At 37.3% G+C, this 21,028-nt stretch overlaps 1 protein-coding gene and 1 long non-coding RNA gene across 3 annotated transcripts in view; one reads left to right on the top strand and one right to left on the bottom strand.

The window, feature by feature from the left end:
* Window positions 1-11,417, top strand: part of micall2b (mical-like 2b) — a 23,735-nt gene extending 12,318 nt beyond the window's left edge. Inside the window, exons 15-16 of one of the 2 annotated variants that reach the window (XM_027283411.1) lie at window positions 7,318-7,364; window positions 9,314-11,417. In XM_027283411.1, coding sequence (XP_027139212.1) covers window positions 7,318-7,364; window positions 9,314-9,390 — 124 coding nt within the window. In that variant the 3' untranslated portion in view covers window positions 9,391-11,417. Of the gene's footprint in view, window positions 1-7,317; window positions 7,365-9,310 lie in introns of both variants that reach the window. The other variant, XM_027283410.1, reaches the window with a different exon arrangement.
* On the bottom strand, window positions 7,371-18,240 carry LOC113746677 (uncharacterized). The gene is made up of 3 exons (XR_003463039.1): window positions 18,226-18,240; window positions 17,444-17,448; window positions 7,371-9,298 (listed from the first exon to the last, which is right to left on the bottom strand). It is a non-coding gene; the product is annotated as an uncharacterized LOC113746677 (long non-coding RNA).
* Between the last annotated feature and the right edge of the window lie 2,788 nt (window positions 18,241-21,028).

Here is a 21,028-nt window from a genome sequence, read left to right as displayed (position 1 = left end):
AACAAATGTGGCTTTAGAGAGGAAAAGATACACATTTTGTATTTTGCACACCACTAAAGATAACAAAAAAAACAACAACTAGGAACTAAAAAGTCAATTTCCTTGCTCTTTTCTTTCGTTGTTTATTTAGCTCTTCCTGCAGATGATATTAACGCGGCTGAGAGAAATGCTCTTGGTTGCTGTTATGTGTTTTTGTTGGTGTGTGTGTGTGTGTGTGGTGTGTGTGTGTGTGTGTGTGTGTGTGTTGTGGTGTTTGACCTCCAAACGCTCAAAGCTCTGGTGTGCTTCGGGCTTGTGTTCCACACTGTCTTTTTTCTGCACTGTGGTACTAAAAAATCTAACACACTTCAAATGTACCATGGAACTTCTCTCTAGGGCGGTCTGAAGAACAGACTAGTTTAAAATTCGTGTATTTTCTTAAATAAAATAATATATTTTGGTCTGCACTATGGACCAATCTACCATACCTTATGTAGGGACGGTGAATATTGATATGATTTAGGAAAGGGAGCGCAGAATATTTCCTAGACCAATGTCCCAAATAAATACATACAACTCAAAAACAGTTTCATGCTGGAGCGAAGAAAAAAAAACCTGTTCTTGTCTCCATACTTTTTCTTTCTTAATGAATGTGAATTTCTTTTCTTTCGTCTTTGTTATAATGTGCTGCTTATTAGAAACAAAAACGAGGAGTGAGGAGCAAAGGTGTTTTGTTGATAAAAACTGGCTGCTGTGGTTGCCAGAATTTTATCATTATAAATTGGTAAAACCTTTTCTAATATTGCAGTAAAAGGACTGATGATTTTAACCTTAAGTTAGCATTTTATATCCATGTTTTACCAAATAAAATAGTTTTCCTCATCAAAAGAAATGATGCCAATAAAACCTATTAAAAAAGGTTGCCATTAAAAATCAATGTTTACTCTAGAATTAATGTCATTAAAATACTTTTTCTGTTATAAATTTCCCTTAAAACGCTGTATAAATACAACTCTGAAAACCTGGTCATAAACTGAGAAATATTTTTACCTCATTTTGTTGATGAAGACTTTTGTGAACACAACAATCTCTGCAGCGACTTAAAGATTATTACTGTTAACTTCAATCTTTTAATTAATTTTGTTTTTAAGCAACATACCATCTGACAAAAGACAAATAATATATGTGAAACCCAAACGTGTTAAGGAAGAGTTTAACTGGAGAAGTGATAAAGACTTAGTTGGAGGGGTGGAGAGGGATACTTCTGCAGTAGTGACTCTCAAAGATCCAAAACTACATTTTCTTTCTTTAAGAAACATTACAACGATGTATTTTTATTCTCTTTCTGGGTTTTAGTTTGTCAGATCCAAGACCAAAGAGGATCGTGCTCCAGGAGCATGCAGTTGACATGGAAAGTGTCATGCGCTCCTGGTGTTTGTACAGGGAAAATGCATCAAACGCCGCAGCTTGAGCACAGATCAATCCTATAGTGTCTGAATGAAACCACTCAAATACAAACCTTAATTTAGAGTTACATACACCTTTAACCTATTAAATAATATGAGTCAAAGCACAAACAACGGGCCAAGTGAAATTAAGGGTGTTTGGCATTAATTAACAGTCACCCAAAAAAGCTTATCTCCATATGAATGTATGATAAAATACCCACTTTATTCTAGAACCAAATGACGCAATCGTTTTTTGTTAAAGTTTTAATACATTTAATTTAAAAGCAATTTGTTTAAAATCCAGGCCAGTTTCTCCATTTGATAATCAGTACAACAAACTTTTATCAATATATACAGCTGAGATGTGAAAGGGGACACGAAACATCAACACAATTCTGCATAGTAATAAACCAGTTATGTTGAAATTAAGCAGTTTGGGCCCAACACAGAAATTAAAAGTTTGCTTCAGTGTCTGACGAAGAAGATGACACACACACAACTAAAGAAATATTTACATACATAAACATACATAACACCTAAAAAAATCCAGATCCCAATATGGACCAGCTGGTCACATGACACAAACCGAATTCATCCTTTTTTCCTATAGTCAACTGTAAAAGACACACACTACATACTCAATGAAAGTAAAACAACCAAAAAGAAAACAAAAAAAAAGCATCCAGTGACTTCTGCATATATGTCTGAACATCAAATATGCATTAAACGTGTATCAAGCTTCATTCTTTAAAGTTAATGATCGCTGAATGAAGCCCTAAATATGCAATCTAAAGCTTTAATCATTGTAGGAAAACCATTGAGCCTACTCTGTTTAGATGTACCATTCCAGAGGTCAGAAGTGCATTAGGGTTTCAAGAACAATGGTTTCCAATCTGTCTTGGCTCAAAACAAAGCTATTCCTACTTGTAACACACAGGTCATGCACCGACCGGCCACTTCATGAGGTCACGTGTACAATCCAATGTGATCAAACACAACAACGAGGCTATACATTTTTGAGCTTATAATGTTTCAGTTTTTTGACACTGTCAGGAGGTAATAATTCTTCTTTATGTTTATTTAGGTCGTAGTGAGTGCTGTCGTTGTACAGGAGTGCATTATATGAAAGGTTTTCTAATATTTTGGCCCTCTCATGTAGGTGAATGACACATGAACAGCTCTCAGTATATATCATTATTTAACCCCCAAAACACTGCCGGTATAACATTAACACAGTAAACATAAGTTTACTCTCTGACAGTGTCGACAAAAACTGAACATTATAAGATTCTAAATTAATTTATGGCAGAGTTTTTGTGTTGGTCACATATATTTGGACTGTACAAATTACCTAATGACTGGCCGTTAGTTTATACCTGCAGGCTGTTGACAGGTTCAACTAAAGAGTGATTGTTCCTACTCAGATTTCTTAATTTAAGGCCTGAAGATATTAAATTATCCTGTAATTCTGAGAAAGAATACAGATATCAGAGAAAATTCAGATATAGAAAACTTGTTCTCCTGTGAACTCACATTCTTGAACCGCTGGTCTAGAGATGCTATTATTAAAGAAAAAGAAAAAACATGTCACCTTATCAAAGGCCAGTGCTCTGAGTAAACTTGTTGTTGTCTGAGAAAAAACTGAGTGCCATGTTGACAGAAAACTACACAGAGAGAGACCTTTAAGATTAATGCATTTCAACATGTAATCGACTCAACAGGGTCAGAAAGTGCCCTGAGTTAGTCAGAGAGTCACTAGTGACTTGTAGTGTGAACTAACACATGACCAGAGAGCAAAAACGCTCTGACCTTTGTTCTTTAACTCATATTAACGTCTGTAGTGTAGCTACACAGTGGTGTGTGTGTAACATTTTTTAAAGTTATATACAATATACATAGGAGAAAGAGGGTGTCTGTGTGTGTGTTGACAGCATTAAGTAGACAGATTAAGACTGGAAGGGTATTAAAGCTAACACTAGAGCACTGAACCCAATCACTCACGGCTGGTGAGTCATTAACCCCTCAACATCATCTATGTAAGCCTGTTCGAGTGTGTGTGTGCGGCAGATCATGAGTTATGCAGTCGACAGAGGGAAGGGCATTTTTCTATAAGTACTTAAAATGACAAATCACACGCACATCCGTTTGACAAACACACACGTTATCCCATGAATCACAGGCTGACTTTAAGACTACAGCAAGCAGCAAAAAACATCAAAAGCACAAAAAAAAAAAAAAAGTGTTTTTTTAGCAGAGCGTCATGCCTCCTTCTTTTTCCCCAAGTTGAACAGTTTTGGACATCGGAGACTTTTCTTTGGTTTGTCTTTCTTTATGCCTGCTAGAAGAGAGGAGAGAGAAGAGGAGAGGTTAGTCGGAAAACGATACACAGGTAAACAGGACAGGAAAATCTATTTGCAGAGCAATCAGCTATAACATTATGACCACCTGCCTAATATTGTGTAGGGCCCTCCTCGCCGCCTCATACACAACAAACTGCAATGCACTGACATCTTCTATCAGAAACAGCTAAAATTTTTCAGCAATCGAGCTACAGTAGTCATGTTATCAGTTATCTTCTTCCTTTCTTGGACATTGGCATGGTTGACCCCTGCAGACTAGGAAAGACAGCTGAGTTTGGAGATGCTCCTTCTAGCCTCGCAATTTGGCCTAAAAGTTGTTCCTTCCTACGCTTTCCCCTTTTTTTCTGCTTCTGACCGCTCACCCTCTCAGGGTCGCAGGGGAGGATACCCTGGACAAGTCTAGACACATATAGACGAACAACATTCACGTCACACCTACGGGTAATTTAGAGTCACCAATTAACCTATTAAGTGCACGTGTTTGGACTGTGGGAGGAGGCCAGAGACCCACGCAAACACAGGGATCCACACAGAAAGGCCCAGGGTTTGAACCAGGAACCTAACAACCTGCTAACTACTGCACCACATGCCACCTAACACATCCACTAAATGTTCACTTGCTGCCTAATACATCCAATATATTCAACTTTCTACCAATTGTCCTAGTTTCATCACAATCTAATAATTATTCTTTATATTATTCTTGGTTCCCTGTCATGCCAAAGTAAAAGCCTTTTGTACAAAAGCTCCAGGGGCTTGCTCTTTTGTGAAACTACTGAGCAATAAAAATGGAAAGAAAATGCAAATCAAAGTTTGCAAGGAAAGTATACTAGCACTATGACTCCATCCTGATGAAAACACCCATGGTGTGTGCATAAGTGCATACATGTACAGGTGCATGAACTGTGGTATACTTTAAGGGTCCCAGTTGGGGAGTTTGAAAATATAGTCACCCCAATTCAGCAGCTTAAGGCCAGATATTTTCCTCAGACGATGGTGGATGCCACACTACCTGGGCTTAAATTTGTCAGAGGGCCAGTAACTCCTAAACAAATGCCAATATTTCTCAGTGTCTGCAACACTACAAGAGTAACTAGCTAGCCTCAGTTAGCTAAGATAGGAAGTAAGTTAGTAAAAGTTGTTTATCAGTGCACTCTGCATATATTTATATGTACACTGCAGCTATTTGTCCAAGCAAAAAAACAGAAGCGGTGTACAAATTTGTGTTAAAGTTTGGTTGTAGCCATTTCGTCATAAGCTAACCAACGCACTGTTGCCATGGTTACAGCGTTAACATGCTTAGAAAGTCAGTGCATTGAAGCTACATTTGAGTCACAGATTTTACACCTGCCAGCCAGCCAATCCAAACGTGTCATGAAGTAGCGTAGCGTCTAGCTCTGTGATACAGCACGTGTGTAAATGATCACATAGCTCAGAGTGAGAATGAACTGTGAAACTTTGGCATTAACTTATAATACATTAAATTGAAATGGCTAGTCTTTAGCCCACGGTCGGCATTCATTCGGTGTAGCATAACGACCTTTCACTGAAGTTCAATAAATCTCCTCAATTTTCAGCCCTGCTTTCCCGGTCATGAATTGCAAATGAAGCCGGCTTTAACTCTATTCTATCAGAGGGTCAAATTAAACCAGCTACATTATCCATTTGTCTAATAGGACGCCGCTGAAAAAGAGGGGGAGCATTTTGTTTGATGCTTTTTCCATTAGCTCATTAGATCAAATGAGATGAAAACATCGCCCCGTGGCACCCTTAAAAATGCAGCATATGCCAGACACACACACACACACACACACACACACACACATTCACACACTTCCATAAACCACATGAGAATTCTATCTACTTCAATTAGAGGCGTCCATGATGGAAATCCTCAATTGGATATTTATAAGCCAACTAAGTTGCGTGACACCGGGGTTGTGATAACTAATGACAGAGCGGAGGGGGTTAGTCGGCCTGTGGAGGTGGTGGAGACACTCACTGAAATTCATCATCATCTTGTTTAGTTCCTCGTCCTCCTCTTCCTCCCGAGAAAATGAAGTGAGAACGAACAAAAAGCAAATTAAGAGCAGTTCATACCCGTGTGAGCGTACATATGCTGCACACAATGAAATCTGTACTGTACAGGTACTAGTGAGTGACACAAACACTGCACCTGAGTAAAACTGGATTTAAAATTAAAGAAATCAAAATGTGATAAGCAAATTTCATTATTTGTTTGTTCTTTAATTTATTATTTATTATCTAACTATCTCAAACTATGGTACAAATACAACTTGTGGTACTTAAACTCCCTTGAGTGATACACAAATGATCTCTGAATAAATAAAATAATAAATAAATAAATAAATAAATAATAAAAATAAATATAATTATAAATATAATATATATATATATATATATATATATTATATATATATATATTATCATATATATTCCATAATAATTAAATTATAATTAATAAATTTTAAAAACATTTAAAACAAAATCTACAAACTTTTAATGAAAATACAAAACTATGAGATTACAGGAAGGTAATTTAATACATTTCCTGTAATATTTTGAGAGAGAGACAAATATTTTCTGAGTTGTTACGTGGTGTAAAAAGTTTGAGAAACACTGATTTAGTCTTTAAAATGTCAGAATAAAGTGACAATTTCCCAGAGCCCAACGGGATGTCTTTTAAATAGTTTGACCAGCAATCCAAAACTAAAATATATTCAATTACACAAAACCACATTTGAGAAGATCTAAACAGTAAATGTCGTTTTTTCCACGATACTCAACTCAAACAATTTATATAAATTTGTAATTGTTCAATAAAATTATAGTTTTAGCCATTACTTTGAGTTGTATTATTTTGTTGATGTCTGTGAGATACTTCAGACATTCATCGACTGCAAATATGACTCTAAATATTAGATTAATTTGTCTAATACATATCAGCCCTTTAGCTGAACGTCAGCACTTCAACCTCAAAGTAATGCTAAAACTATAATTTTATTGAACAATTACAAATTTATATAAATTGTTTCAGTTGAGTATCGTGGAAAAAAACGACATTTACTGTTTAGATCTTCTCAAATGTGGTTTGTGTTAATTGAATATATTTTAGTTTTGGATTGCTGGTCAAACTATTTAAAAGACATCCGGGAAATTGTCACTTTATTCTGACATTTTCAAGACTAAATCAGTGTTTTTCAAACTTTTTACACCACGTAACAACTCAGAAAATATTTGTCTCTCTCTCAAAATATTACAGGAAATGTATTTTAAATTATGTTCCTGTAATCTCATAGTTTATGTATTTTCATTAAAAGTTTTGTAGTATTTTGTTTTTAAATGTTTTAAATTTATTTAATAAAATCCAGTTTTACTCAGGTGCAGCGTTTGTGTCACTCCCTAGTACCTGTACAGTACAGATTTCATTGTGTGCAACATATGTACGCTCACACGGGTATGAACTGCTCTTAATTTGCTTTTTGTTCGTTCTCACTTCATTTTCTCAGGGAGGAAGAGGAGGACGAGGAACTAAACAAGATGATGATGAATTTCAGTGAGTGTCTCCACCACCTCCACAGGCCGACTAACCCCCTCCGCTCTGTTCATTAGTTATCACAACCCCGGTGTCACTGCAACTTAGTTGGCTTATAAATTATCCAATTGAGGATTTCCATCATGGACGCCTCTAATTGAAGTAGATAGAATTCTCATTGTGGTTTATGGAAGTGTGTGAATGTGTGTGTGTGTGTCTGCATATGCTGCATTTTTAAGGGTGCCACTGGGCGATGTTTTCATCTCATTTGATCTAATGACTGCTAATGGAAAAAGCATCAAACAAAATGCTCCCCCTCTTTTTGTCAGCGGCGTTCCTATTAGACAAATGGATAATGTAGCTGGTTAATTTGACCCTCTGATAGAATAGAGTTAAAGCCGGCTTCATTTGCAATTCATGACCGGGAAAGCAGGGCTGAAAATTGAGGAGATTTATTGAACTTCAGTGAAAGGTCGTTATGCTACACCGAATGAATGCCGACCGTGGGCTAAAGACTAGCCATTTCAATTTAATGTATTCATAAAGTTAATGCCAAAGTTTCACAGTTCATTCTCACTCTGAGCTATGTGATCATTTACACACGTGCTGTATCACAGAGCATAGACGCTACTTCATGACACGTTTGGATTGGCTGGCTGGCAGGTGTAAAATCTTGTGACTCAAATGTAGCTTCAATGCTACCTGACTTTCTAAGCATGTTAAATGTTGGTAACCATGGCAACAGTGCGTTGGTTTAGCTTATGAGCTAAACTGGCTACAACCAAACTTTAAACACAAATTTTGTACACCGCTTCTGTTTTTTTGCTTGTGACAAATAGCTGCAGTGTACATATAATAATGTATGCAGAAGTGTACTGATACAAAAAATAAAACTTTTAACTTCTAACTTACTTAGAGCTAGCTAGCTTCAGTGTCTAGTACTCTTGTAGTGTTGCAGACACTGAGAAATATTGGCATTTGTTTAAGAGTTACTGGCCCTCTGACAAATTTAAGCACAGGTAGTGTGGCATCCACCATCGTCTGAGGAAAATATCTGGCTCTTAAGCTGCTGAATTGGGGTGACCATATTTTTTAAACTCCCCAAACTGGGACCCTTAAAGTATACCACATGTTCATGCACCTGTACATGTATGCACTTATGCACACACCATGTGTGTTTTCATCAGGATGGGAGTCATTATTTTAGTGCTTAGTATACTTTCCTTGCAAACCTTTTGATTTGCATTTTCTTTCCATTTTTATTGCTCAGTAGTTTCACAAAAGAGCAAGCCTCCTGGAGCTTTTGTACAAAAGGCTTTTACTTTGGCATGACAGGGAACCAAGAATAATATTAGAATAATAATTATTAGAATTGTGATGAAACTAGGACAATTTGGTATTGAAAGTTGAATATATTGGGATGTATTAGGCAGCAAGTGAACATTTAGTGGATGTGTTAGGGTGGCATGTGGTGCAGTAGTTAGCAGGTTGTTAGGTTCCTGGTTCAAACCCTGGGTCCTTTCTGGGGGGGTCCCTGTGTTTGCGTGGGTTCTCTGGCCTCCTCCCACAGTCCAAACACGTGCACTTAATAGGTTAATTGGTGACTCTAAATTGCCCGTAGGTGTGAACGTGAATGTTTGTTCGTCTATATGTGTCTAGACTTGTCCAGGGTATACCTCCCCTGCGACCCTGATGAGGGTGAGCTGTCAGAGAAGAAAGGAAGAAGTGATAAACTGATCGAAGAGATGACCTACTGTAGCTCAGGTTGCTGAAAAAGTTCATGCTGGTTCTGATAGAAAGATGTCAGTGCATTGCAGTTTGTTGTGTATGAGGCGGCGAGGAGGGGCCCTACACAATATTAGGCAGGTGGTCATAATGTTATAGCTGATTGCTACTGCAAATCAGATTTTCCTGTCCTGTTTACCTGTGTATCGTTTTCCGACTAACCTCTCTCTCTCTCTTTCTAGCAGGCATAAAGAAAGACAAACCAAAGAAAAAGTCTCCGATGTCCAAACTGTTCAACTTGGGGAAAAAGAAGGAGGCATGACGCTCTGCTAAAAAAACACTTTTTTATTTATTTTTTTGCTTTTGATGTTTTTTGCTGCTCTTGCTGTAGTCTTAAAGTCAGCCTGTGATTCATGGGATAACGTGTGTGTTTGTGCAAACGGATGTGCGTGTGATTTGTCATTTTAAGTACTTATAGAAAAATGCCCTTCCCTCTGTCGACTGCATCACTCATGATCTGCCGCACACACACACTCAGACAGGCTTACATAGATGATGTTGAGGGGTTAATGACTCACCAGCCGTGATGTGATTGGGTTCAGTGCTCTAGTTGTTAGCTTTAATACCCTTCCAGTCTTAATCTGTCTACTTAATGCTGTCAAACACACACAGACACCCTCTTTCTCCTTATGTATATTGTATATAACATTTAAAAAATGTTACACACACACACACACTGTGTAGCTACACTACAGACGTTAATATGAGTTAAAGAACAAAGGTCAGAGCCGTTTTTTGCTCTCTGGTCATGTTTTAGTTCACACTACAAGTCACTAGTCACTCTCTGACTAACTTCAGGGTCACTTTCTGACCCTGTTGTAGTCGATTACATGTTGAAATGCATTTAATCTTAAAGGTCTCTCTCTGTGTAGTTTTCTGTCAAACATGGCACTCATTTTTTCTCAGACAACAACAAGTTTACTCAGAGCACTGGCCTTTGATAAGGTGACATGTTTTTTCCTTTTTCTTTATATAATAGCATCTTCTAGACCAGCGGTTCAAGAAATGTGAGTTCACAGGAGAACAAGTTTTCTATAATCTGAATTTTCTCTGATATCTGTATTCTTTTCTCATGAATTACAGGATAATTTAATATCTTCAGGCCTTAAATTAAGAAATCTGAGTAGGAACAATCACTCTTTAGTTGAACCTGCAGGTATAAACTAACCGGCCAGTTCATTAGGTATATTTGTACAGTCCAAATATATGTGATCCAAACAACTCTGCCATAAATTAATTTACGAATCTTATAATGTTTCAGCTTTTGTCGACACTGTCAGAGAGTAACTTGTGTTTACTGTTGATGTTATACTGTGCAGTGGTGTTGAAATTAATGATATTATACTGAGAGCTGTTCATGTGTTATTCACCTACATGAGAGGGCCAAAATATTAGAAACACCTTTCAATATAATGCACTCCTGTACAACGACAGCACTCACTACGACCTAAATAAACATAAAGAAGAATTATTACCTCTCTGACAGTGTCAACAAAAACTGAAACATTATAAGCTTCATAAAAGTTTATAGCCGCGTTGTTGTGTTTGATCACATTGGATTGTACACGTGTACCTCATGAAGTGGCCGGTCGGTGCATGAACCTGTGTTACAAGTAGGAATAGCTTTGTTTTGAGCCAAGACAGATTGGAAACCATTGTTCTTGAAACACCTATATGCACTTCTGACCTCTGGGAATGGTACATCTAGAACAGAGTAGGCTCAATGGTTCACTTACTAATGATTTAAAGCTTTAGATTGCATATTTAGGGCTTCATTCAGCGATCATTAACCTTTAAAGAATGAAGCTTGATACACGTGAGTTAATGCATATTTGATGTTCAGACATATATGCAAGAAAGTCACTGGATGCTTTTTTTTTTGGTTGTTTTACTTTCATTGAGTATGTAGTGTGTGTCTTTTACAGTTGACTATAGGAAAAAGGATGAATTCGGTTTGTGTCATGTGACTCAGCTGGTCCATATTGGATCTGGATTTTTTAGGTTGTATGTTATGTTCTATGTATGTTAAATATTTCTTTAGTTTGTGTGTGTGTCATCTTCTTCGTCAGACACTGAAGCAAACTTTTAATTTCTGTGTTGGGCCCAAACTGCTTAATTTCAACATAACTGGTTATTACTATGCAGAATTGTGTTGATGTTCGTGTCCCCTTCACATCTCAGCTGTATATATTGTATAAAGTTTGTAGTTACTGATTATCAAATGGAGAAACTGGCCTGGATTTTAAACAAATTGCTTTAAATTAAATGTATTAAAACTTTAACAAAAAACGATGCCGTCATTTGGTTCTAGATAAAGTGGGATATTTATATCACATTCATATGGAGATGAAGCTTTTTTTGGTGACTGTAATTAATGCCAAACCACTTTAATTCACTTGGCCCGTTGTTGTGCTTTGACTTCATATTATTTAAATAGGTTAAATGTGTATGTAACTCTAAATTAAGGTTTGTATTTTAGTGGTTTCATTCAGACACTATAGGATTGATCTGTACTCAAGCTGCCGCAGTCTTGATGCATTTTCCCTGTACAAACACCAGGAGGCAGCATGACACTTTCCATGTCACTGCAGCTCCTGGAGCACGAATCCCTCTTTGGTCTGTGGATCTGACAAACTCAAACCCAGAAATAGAATAAAAATACATCGTTGTAATGTTTCTTAAAGAAAGAAAATGTAAGTTTTGGATCTTTTGAGAGTCACTACTGCAGAAAGTCATCTCTCCACCACCTCCAACTAAGTCTGTTATCACTTCTCCAGTTAAACTTTTCCTTAACACGTTTGGTTTCACATATATTTATTTGTCTTTTGTCAGATGGTATGTTGCTAAAAACAGAATTAAATTAAAAAAGATTGAAGTTAACAATAATAATCTTTAAGTCAGCTGCAGAGATTGTTTGTTCTACAAAAAGTCTTCGTCAACAAAATGAGGTAAAAATATTTCTCAGTTTATGACCAGGTTTCAGAAGTTGTATTTATACAGCATTTTAAGGAAATTAATACAGAATAAAGTATTTTAAATGACAATTAATTCTAGAGTAAAACATTGATTTTTAATGTCAAACCTTTATTTTATAATCATAGGGTATAGTTATATGGCAAAACATTTCTTTTGATGAGAAAAACTTGTATTTATTTGGTAAAACATGGAATAAAATGCTAACCTTAAAGTTAAAATCATCAGTCCTTTTACTGCAATATTAGAAAGGTTTTACCAAATTTATAATGATAAAATTCTGGCAACCACAGCAGCCAGTTTTTATCAACAAAACACCTCTGTGCTCCTCACTCCTCGTTTTTGTTTCTAATAAGCAGCACATTAATAACAAAGAGACAAGAAAAGAAATTCACATTCATTATAAGAAAGAAAAAGTATGGAGACAAGAACAGTTTTTTTTCTTCTCTCCAGCATAAACTGTTTTTGAGTTATGTATGTTTACTTTGGGACATGGTTAGGAACATTTCTGCTCTCCCTTTCCTACAATCCTATCAATTCACCGTCCTAATAAAGGTATGGTAGATTGGTCCTATAGTGCAGAACAAAATATATTATTTAATTTAAGAAAATACAGAATTTTAACTATTCGGTTTTCAAACCGCCTTAAGAGAAGTTCACATGTAACATTTGAAGTGTGTAGATTTTAAGTAGAAAAAGACAGTGTGGGAACAAGCCACAGAAACACAGAGCTTTGAGCGTTGAGGTCAAACACACACACACACACACACACACACACACACACACACACACACACACACACACACACATATACATGCAAACCCAAGAGCAATTTCTCTCAGCTACAGTTAAAATATCCATCTGCAGGAAAGAGCTAAATAATACAACAGAAAGAAAAGAGCAAGGAAATTGACTTTTAGTTCCTAGTTGTTGTTTTTTTGTATCTTTTGGTGTGAAAATACAAAACTGTGTAATCTTTTCCTCTCTAAAGCCAACATTTGTTCCTGTTGTTATGTGTGAAAGTGTTTGTTGATTCCTTCTTTAAACCATGATAAAATGTTCCATCGCCGCGCCGCTGTGTGTCTGAATCAATCATGTCTCTGCTTGACTTTGGAACATTTTTATCTTTGGGGTGAAAATGTGCCTTTAAGTCGACTCAATAAGGTATATTTATAATGTTGGAGACTGGGGGTTTCAGCACAGACTGTAAATATACCTTTGAGGTGGTTCATTTACATAACACAGTGGGCCCCTCACAGATTCTCCGCACAGACTTTCAAACAGTTTAGTGAGTTTCGGTGAGGCTCGACTCTGTTCTGACATAATGTGATTCAACCATTCACAGCTCATATCTGTTTAATCCATGTCAAAACTCAACATTAGCATACACTCAACTTGTTGGCATTGTTGTTTCACACGACTTTATGTTCTTTTCCTCGCTCTTTTAAGGTTTAAAAGGAAGCTGTGTTCATAATTTTACACGTCACATGCACACGTCTTACTGTTACTCTTCATCCCTTTTGAGTTTAGCTTGGTCTTTTTACACCTCACAGATGTTTTTGTGCCTGCAGGTCAACTCAAATTATGTTAACCTTCTCTTTTCATTGATGACTTTAGTTGTTTAACATTTTCTTCTTCCTGGTACAACAGTAAACCTGCGTTCATTACTTTTTATTTTTCCACTTGGAAGACATAAAGAAAACGCAACACTGAAATATTATCACCTTATAAAGTTGATACATTAAATGTGTTAGGAAGTTATTTACACATCCATTGAGCAACATTAATATTCATTTGGAGTCGTGTTTTTGTCCATCTGGTATGTGTAAGTTCAATATTTATTCTCCTATTAGCTCCATTTTGGTCTCCACCACCTCCTAAGGGAAATATCTCTCTTTTGCTAAAGTTAAAGCTAAATGCTCCACAGGTTTACTAAAACAATACATTTACAGCCTATTAGGTCAAAAAATAAAGTGGAAAATAGAGTGTTGTGGAGCTGCAGAGTCGGTTAAAGTCCTCTGTTTGTTAGTCATGAACCCTTTTAACTATAACACCTCTGTGCACATACATCTGTGTGGTTTTTAACTGTTTGGTTTAGATCAGGCGCTTAGTTTCACTTACAGGAAATCCGGGAAACCTTTATGTTTCAGCATGACAATGCTCCCGTGCACAAACTCATTTAAAGATGATTTTCCCTCTTTGGTGTGGGTCAGCTTGGCTGTCTTACACAAATCCCCGACCCTTAACCCCGATCCAACACTTTTGGGATGAATTTCAACAGCGACTGTGAATCATACCTCATCGCCCAACATCAGCGCCCGACCTCACTAATGCTGTCGCGGCTGAATGGAAGAAAACTCCTGCAGCCACGTTCCAGATTCTGGTGGTGGAAAGAGTGAAACCAGAAAGTGGCGGCACATTAGTGCTGCTAATGGTTTTGGAATGAGATGTTGAAAAATCACATATGGGAGTAATGTTTGGATGTCAACTTATATTTGTAAATGTCAGTGTGCTGACCTGCTCTGCTATAACATAAAATCTTACGTACAGATATATGTGCAGGCTGTATGCTTCACATAATGGCATTATTGTGGTCAGGATTAGATCCAGACTGTGGAGCCACTCGAGTTTGTATGTAGGTGCAGTTTTCTGTGTTTTTAAAGCTATAAAGTTGCATATGTATTGCTATATCCATCCATCCATTATCTGTAACTGCTTATCCTCATCAGGGTCACAGGGGGCTAGAGCCTATCCCCACTGGTGAGAGGCGGGATACTGTACACCCTGGATAAGTCGCCAGTTCACCACAGGGCACACAGAGACAAACAACCATTTGTATTTTTTGTATATATTGTCTATTTTTATTCAGTGTGCTATGGACTTTTTCTATGAGTGTCCTAAATACAGTTATTATTTCCTATTATTTGTGTTTGGACTATTGTTTTTTTAGCAGCAACCTGACATATCATGTACAAAAAACAGTAAACACAAATTTTAAGTTACATTAAATATTAGAAATATACCTCATAAATTCCAAAATAGATACATAGAACCCAGTTGCTATTATGTTGCCAAGTCATATCAGTCACAAAGCAACATAAAATATGAGAAAATGACATATTAACAAGAAAAATATACCCCTACTCTGTACAGTATATAATATATACAGTCATAGTGCATCTAAATACACACCACACTGGGAGTGCAGGTCTAACAGATACTGTGTATTAAAGGTGCTTCATTGCATAGATTAGATTGAGGTTAAATATTAGTACTAAACTAAAATGGGTGAATTTGATGCTACAGTCTAGATCTTACTTTAGTTAATGAGCTGCTGTGAAATGATATGCCCTGCAATTTGTTCTGTATGATTAATCAGTGTGTTTTGATGGATTTCACAAGGTTCTTATAATCCAGTGAGAGGCCATAAAATGGACCACATGAGGCAGTGTAAAGTACTATAACCTTATTCTGTAGGCTGCTTTGATATTAAAGGGAAAAAAAACTCCATGTGTAGATATTTAGTCAGCGCTTGGATGAAATTCTTTGCAGCACAATATGTTCTGCTTAGGCAAAACAGTGAGAATAAGGTGTAAAAGTGATGACAGATTTCAGTGTGAGGACAGATTTTAGCATGAAAGAGGAAGGAGGGGGTTGATGTGTGTGGAATCCATAGCAAAGTGATTTTTGCTGTTCGTATGGTGCGTCGCTGCATGCATGCATACACAAGGTGGAACAAAGTGGTTAGGATTGAACTGCTGTTTTTGTTTTTTTGCTTTTTTTGTGTGCGTCTGAGCCTCCGTCACTGTGTTTTGACAAAGAGAACTGTTTGAGTATAAGTGTGTCTTTGTGATGACAGCACTGGAAAAGCGATCACAGCCCAGGGGACCCCCTCAAGGACCTCTGGATGTCGCCCGTGGAAACCCTTTGCATGTGGTCTCTACTTGCACAAACACAGTGTTCAACACACACACACGCAGTAAAGTGTACACACACACACACACCTTTCACCATAGTGGTGACAGGCGGGAAAATCATCTCAGGATTTTGGTTTAGGTCTCCTTCTTTGTGTTTCTCTAAGTGTCTGTGACAAGGCAGGAGGGTAATGATCAGTGTGTGTGTGTGTGTGTGTGTGTGTTTGTGTGTGCAGACAGATTAAGCTCCTCCATGGATGGATACGTATGTTTCTCTGAATGAGTAATGTAAAAGACAGAGAGGATATGTGCTCAATGAATCACAAACACCATCTATCACGGTGAATATTTCCACTCACATTTTCAAGCCAACAATAAAAGATCAAATAAAGTTTTATTAAAGGTCCAGTGTGTCAGAGTTAGGGAGATTTATTTACAGGATATGGCAGCATAACTATGTTTTAAATAGTGTATAATCACCTGAAAATACAATAAACTAAACACTGGCTCTATATAGAGCCCTTTTTCCTGTTCACGCTAGGAATGAGAAGGCCAGACGAGGGAGTTGCAATCACCAACTACACTTCTAGATGCCGATAAATCCTACACACTGATCCTTTCAATCATTTCCTTTAAAACAGAAAAGAGAATGAATCCCTAAAACATTTTCCTTTTTGTAACTTATTGTTGGCTGTCTAACTCTTAAACTGAAATCTACAAATGTTTAATGAAGCATTTATATTTGTTCTATGTTTTTTTGTGCCACAAACTACACACGCTGAGCACAGCGCTGCATAAGATCTAAAGGAAAAGCCATAAAATCAGATGTTAAAGTGAAACCTTTAGTGATTTCTAGAAAAACACATTGCCTCATTTAATGAATCTATCTAATAATCTATTGCACTTTTAATACAAACAAACCTATAACCTATGTTGTATAAACCAAAGTGAACCAAATCTACATTCAAATGTGAATTTATCATGTTTTGTTTGGTGTGATGTCTCATTTCTTCACATCAGTGTACAGCAATAACACATCTTTCTGGTTTAGTCTGCATGTCCAAAATTTATGACTGTAATTACTTAATATTATTATTGTTATCTACTCTCTTTAAAGCTCCTGAAAAGTTGGTTTTAAATAGCAAATACTTCTATATAACACAAAATATTTATGACTAAATAAACAATAATAATGATAAAGTTAAAGTTTGAACACCTTAGTAACACTAAACAGTCTTAAAGTCTCAGTTCATCAGGGATCAGATTTATTTAATAGAATCCTAAATAAACAACCCCAAACCTGTTTTGTTTTTTTTGCTAAATCCTGATTGGTGCTTACAGACATACATCACCTTTTTTTTCCAGCTGAGCCCGCCCACTGCAGATCAGCCAGAAGAGAGACACAAACACAAATCTCTCATGTGAAACTGTTCCTGCTTTGGCAGACATCTGGGGTTAATGTATGACCCAATCACAGAAGATATGTTTTTAGGGCCTATAATAAATTTCTTTTTAAATACATGATGAAAAGTCCAAATAATATTTGGAGCCTAGGTTTTTTTAAACCTGATGGAGAGCCAGGACAAACGGATGTACTAAAGAAGGGAGTAGATGTATGTGTATATGTTTCTTCCTAATAACAGACACATTCAGGCCCAAAATAGATCCAAACATGAATCAAAATCGGTCATAACACTTCCCTTGTACCTGCATATGTTCATTGTGGCACCTTAACGTGACCTCTTACCTCGTGTGCATTTGAAGGTCACTGACACTGTGTGTACGTGTGCACGTTTGAGCTCATATTTATTGTTAATTGAGCTGAACTGAGATCAGCAGCAGCGAAAGCTTTAGGCAGAAAATGAGAGAAGCACTCAAGTGGCTATCAGTATCATAAAGGAACAAAAGTGAAGGAGGGGAGGGATGGAAGGAACGAAGGAGGAGGGATGAAAGGAGATGATTTGCGGCGTTAATCCAAATTGAATTACATTGATAACATCTCTCTTTCTGGATTTATTTTATATATTTTTTTCATTTGATTTCAAACATCCACTCTACACTTCCTTTTTTTCCCCATACCTCCTGCACTTAAAGACAATATGAGACGCCGTTCGTCTTTGGTAGCAGCTGGATGGTTGCTCACTACGACATTTCTTTAAAAACACAAACTAACTAATGAACAAACAGCAATCATTGGGTATTCATTAGACTCTCTCTCTCTCTCTGTCTCTCTCACTCTGTTAATAGAGTGAATTAGCATATAAATGAGAGATAGCATGTGATAGAATCCACTCTGCTTCAATCTGTCCATTGGGACTTATGATTATCTCTTTCTCCTCCTTTTCTCGTCACTCCTTATTACTCTTTTCTTCCTCTCTGTCTGCCTCTCCTCTCCCCGTCAAAGCTTGCCTTTCCTTTCTTTTGTTTTCTATTTGAGGATTCCTTTTTGCTTTTTTTTTTTTATTAGCTGAAACATTCGCTTACCTGCACATGCGTCCGGGCTGCCTCTGTGTGCGGTTAGTTTAAGCATACTTAATTGCTCCTGACTAATTAGCAGATGAGTCGAGGCATTTGGGAGATACAGAGCACACACACACACATACACACAAACACAGACACATTCACAGAGAAATAAATACACACATTTATAGCACCCTTTTCGCCCGTGTCCTAAGTGTTCGTCTCTTGTTCCTTCCCTCTCTGGGCTTTGCGTCCCCAGACAGTTGAGGCCCAGCGGTACTCAGCAGGAGGTGTTAATGATGTGAGGGCTCTGTGTTCTCTGCTGGGAGCGATCTGTTGTGTGTTAGCTGCTGTCTGTCACCATACGAATAGAAAAACATCTTCATAGTTCATGCGAGTGTGTGAAGCTCTGAAACTGATGTCTCACTGTACCGTAGGTGTGTGCGTGTGTGTGTATGTGTGTGAGTGTCTGGTTTTCCACTTTGCAGTTGCTCTGCATATTAAAAATCATGAATCTCCCGCCCGCCTTCCCTGCCAAACAACACTCAGACAACTTTATTGGTGTGTGTGTGTGTGTACAACCATCCATTTTTGGTTATGAGGTCTTTGCTTTGCGTCACCGCTCTCTTTTTATAATTCAGATTTGTTGGTTGTACGTACGCCAAATGTGTTCATGCTGTGTTTGGGTGGGTGTCTGTGAGGTCATGTTGGGCAGAGAGGTTCTGGTACTGAACTCAACTCATTTCATGATGGGAGACTTTCCATTTCTGAGCAAAATTAATAGAAATGTTACGTTGATCTGAAGGTTGTAGGAGTTATTTAGCAGATTAAGATGATCATTTAAGATGAAAAAAACATTTTTCATTATTCTTTCTTCTTTCATTCTCTCCTTTCTTTCATTTGTGCCCCCTTTTTCTTCCTTTTCTCCATATGAAAGAAAAACAAACACTTTTCGAAGCTCAAAACTGATGGAGCTGGTCGCCATGTTGGCAGTCCTGCCTCTTCCACCTTGCGGCTGATCTAAAAATTGGCAAAGATGTGGATCATCAACGAACTGAATTATAGCTGGGTGCTCAAACAAGCCAATCAAAGTGGCCATGCTATTAATTATGCATAACTTTAAGCCTTAGTATAATTTAAACAGGTGAGTTAATAAAAATTCAGATTTAGTACAGTTGTCATTAATGGGGAAATTATCTATAGAGGCCAAAGCTGTTTTTTGTACCAGGCTGTAAACATGTTTATTTCTGCTGTGAAGTTGGACATTTTAACATAGAGGCTTATGGAGATTGACTTGTTCTGTAGCCAGACTCAAGTGGACGTTTGGGATACTGCAGTTTTTGTCACTTCCGCATTGGCTTCACTTCACAGTCACGGAGGTTGTTGCTTGGTTGCAGTGCACAGCACAGTCAGCGAAAACTCTTCAACTCTTCAACCCTGCGTCCACACGGCATAGCTACGTGCATAGACAGCTACGATAACTTTAGCATTGGATTCAGAAAGCTAAGTTTATAAACTATATACACATTCACACTACACTCATCATGCGGGGCCCTGTTTTTATTTGTACAACTGTCTATTTCTATTTCAGTGTAATTAGTGAAACAAAGGCACCAGTGTCCAAGTGTCTTTTGGCTCTGCAGTAAATGTAGACTTTATCTAATGGACTGAAGCAACCTGGAATAGTGTTTAGCTTTGCTGGTATGTAAATATTGACTGGAGAGTAATCCTCTGCTGCTGCTATTTATGGTTAGTTTATTTATTGACTTAAATATCACAATACAAATATACTGTATAAAATAACTGGACAATGATAAACTGGACGATTAAATAAAAACATTAGGATCAAACGATTATATGCTAGACATCGAGCAATGATTTGTTTTGCTTAATGATTAAGTTTAAGTCAATATTTTACACATTTTATCCTCTTTGTTGCAGCTCTTTTCATGTTAAAACAGATATACCTGTTTCTATTTTATATTTAGGACTCTCAACTGTTGTTTTATTTATTCATTTATTTTCTCTTACTATGTTTATTGTGACCTTTATGCACCAAAATGCCGAGGCAAATTCCTCGTCTGTGAAAAACCTAGTATAAACAGATCTCTGCTTCGTGTTTCTGTCTCTCAGCTCTGTTTTGGTCTCCGCTTTCTTCTGAGAAAAATATCTGGCTCCTCAGCTGCAAAATGATTCACCAACCTGTCACTTAAGTAGCATTCAGTGGGTTTATCAGAGCTTTATCACTGAAAACATCTGCCCGAGAGCAGCGTGACTGAAACAGATCAGTAAAGTTGTAAAAGAAGAGAGTAAAAGCTCTGCAGAGTTGACTTCACCACGAGCAGCGTGAGCCACCTGGACAGGACGAGATGCGTCCATCATCAGGACCATCAGTCTCTGCTAATGTCTGGTACTGTGTTTTACGCTGACTTGCCATTTTTCTCTGTATAAATACTGAGAGCTGGGGTTGGCTGATGCACACACAAATAAAGTAGATGTTAGAGTAAACATTTGAATAGTCTTAATTATTGCCTTTAGAAGACGTTTTTTTTT

This window comes from Larimichthys crocea, chromosome X, assembly GCF_000972845.2.
Source record: "Larimichthys crocea isolate SSNF chromosome X, L_crocea_2.0, whole genome shotgun sequence".
Taxonomy (NCBI): Eukaryota; Metazoa; Chordata; class Actinopteri; family Sciaenidae; genus Larimichthys; species Larimichthys crocea.
This window is presented reverse-complemented; position numbering and strand designations above follow the sequence as displayed.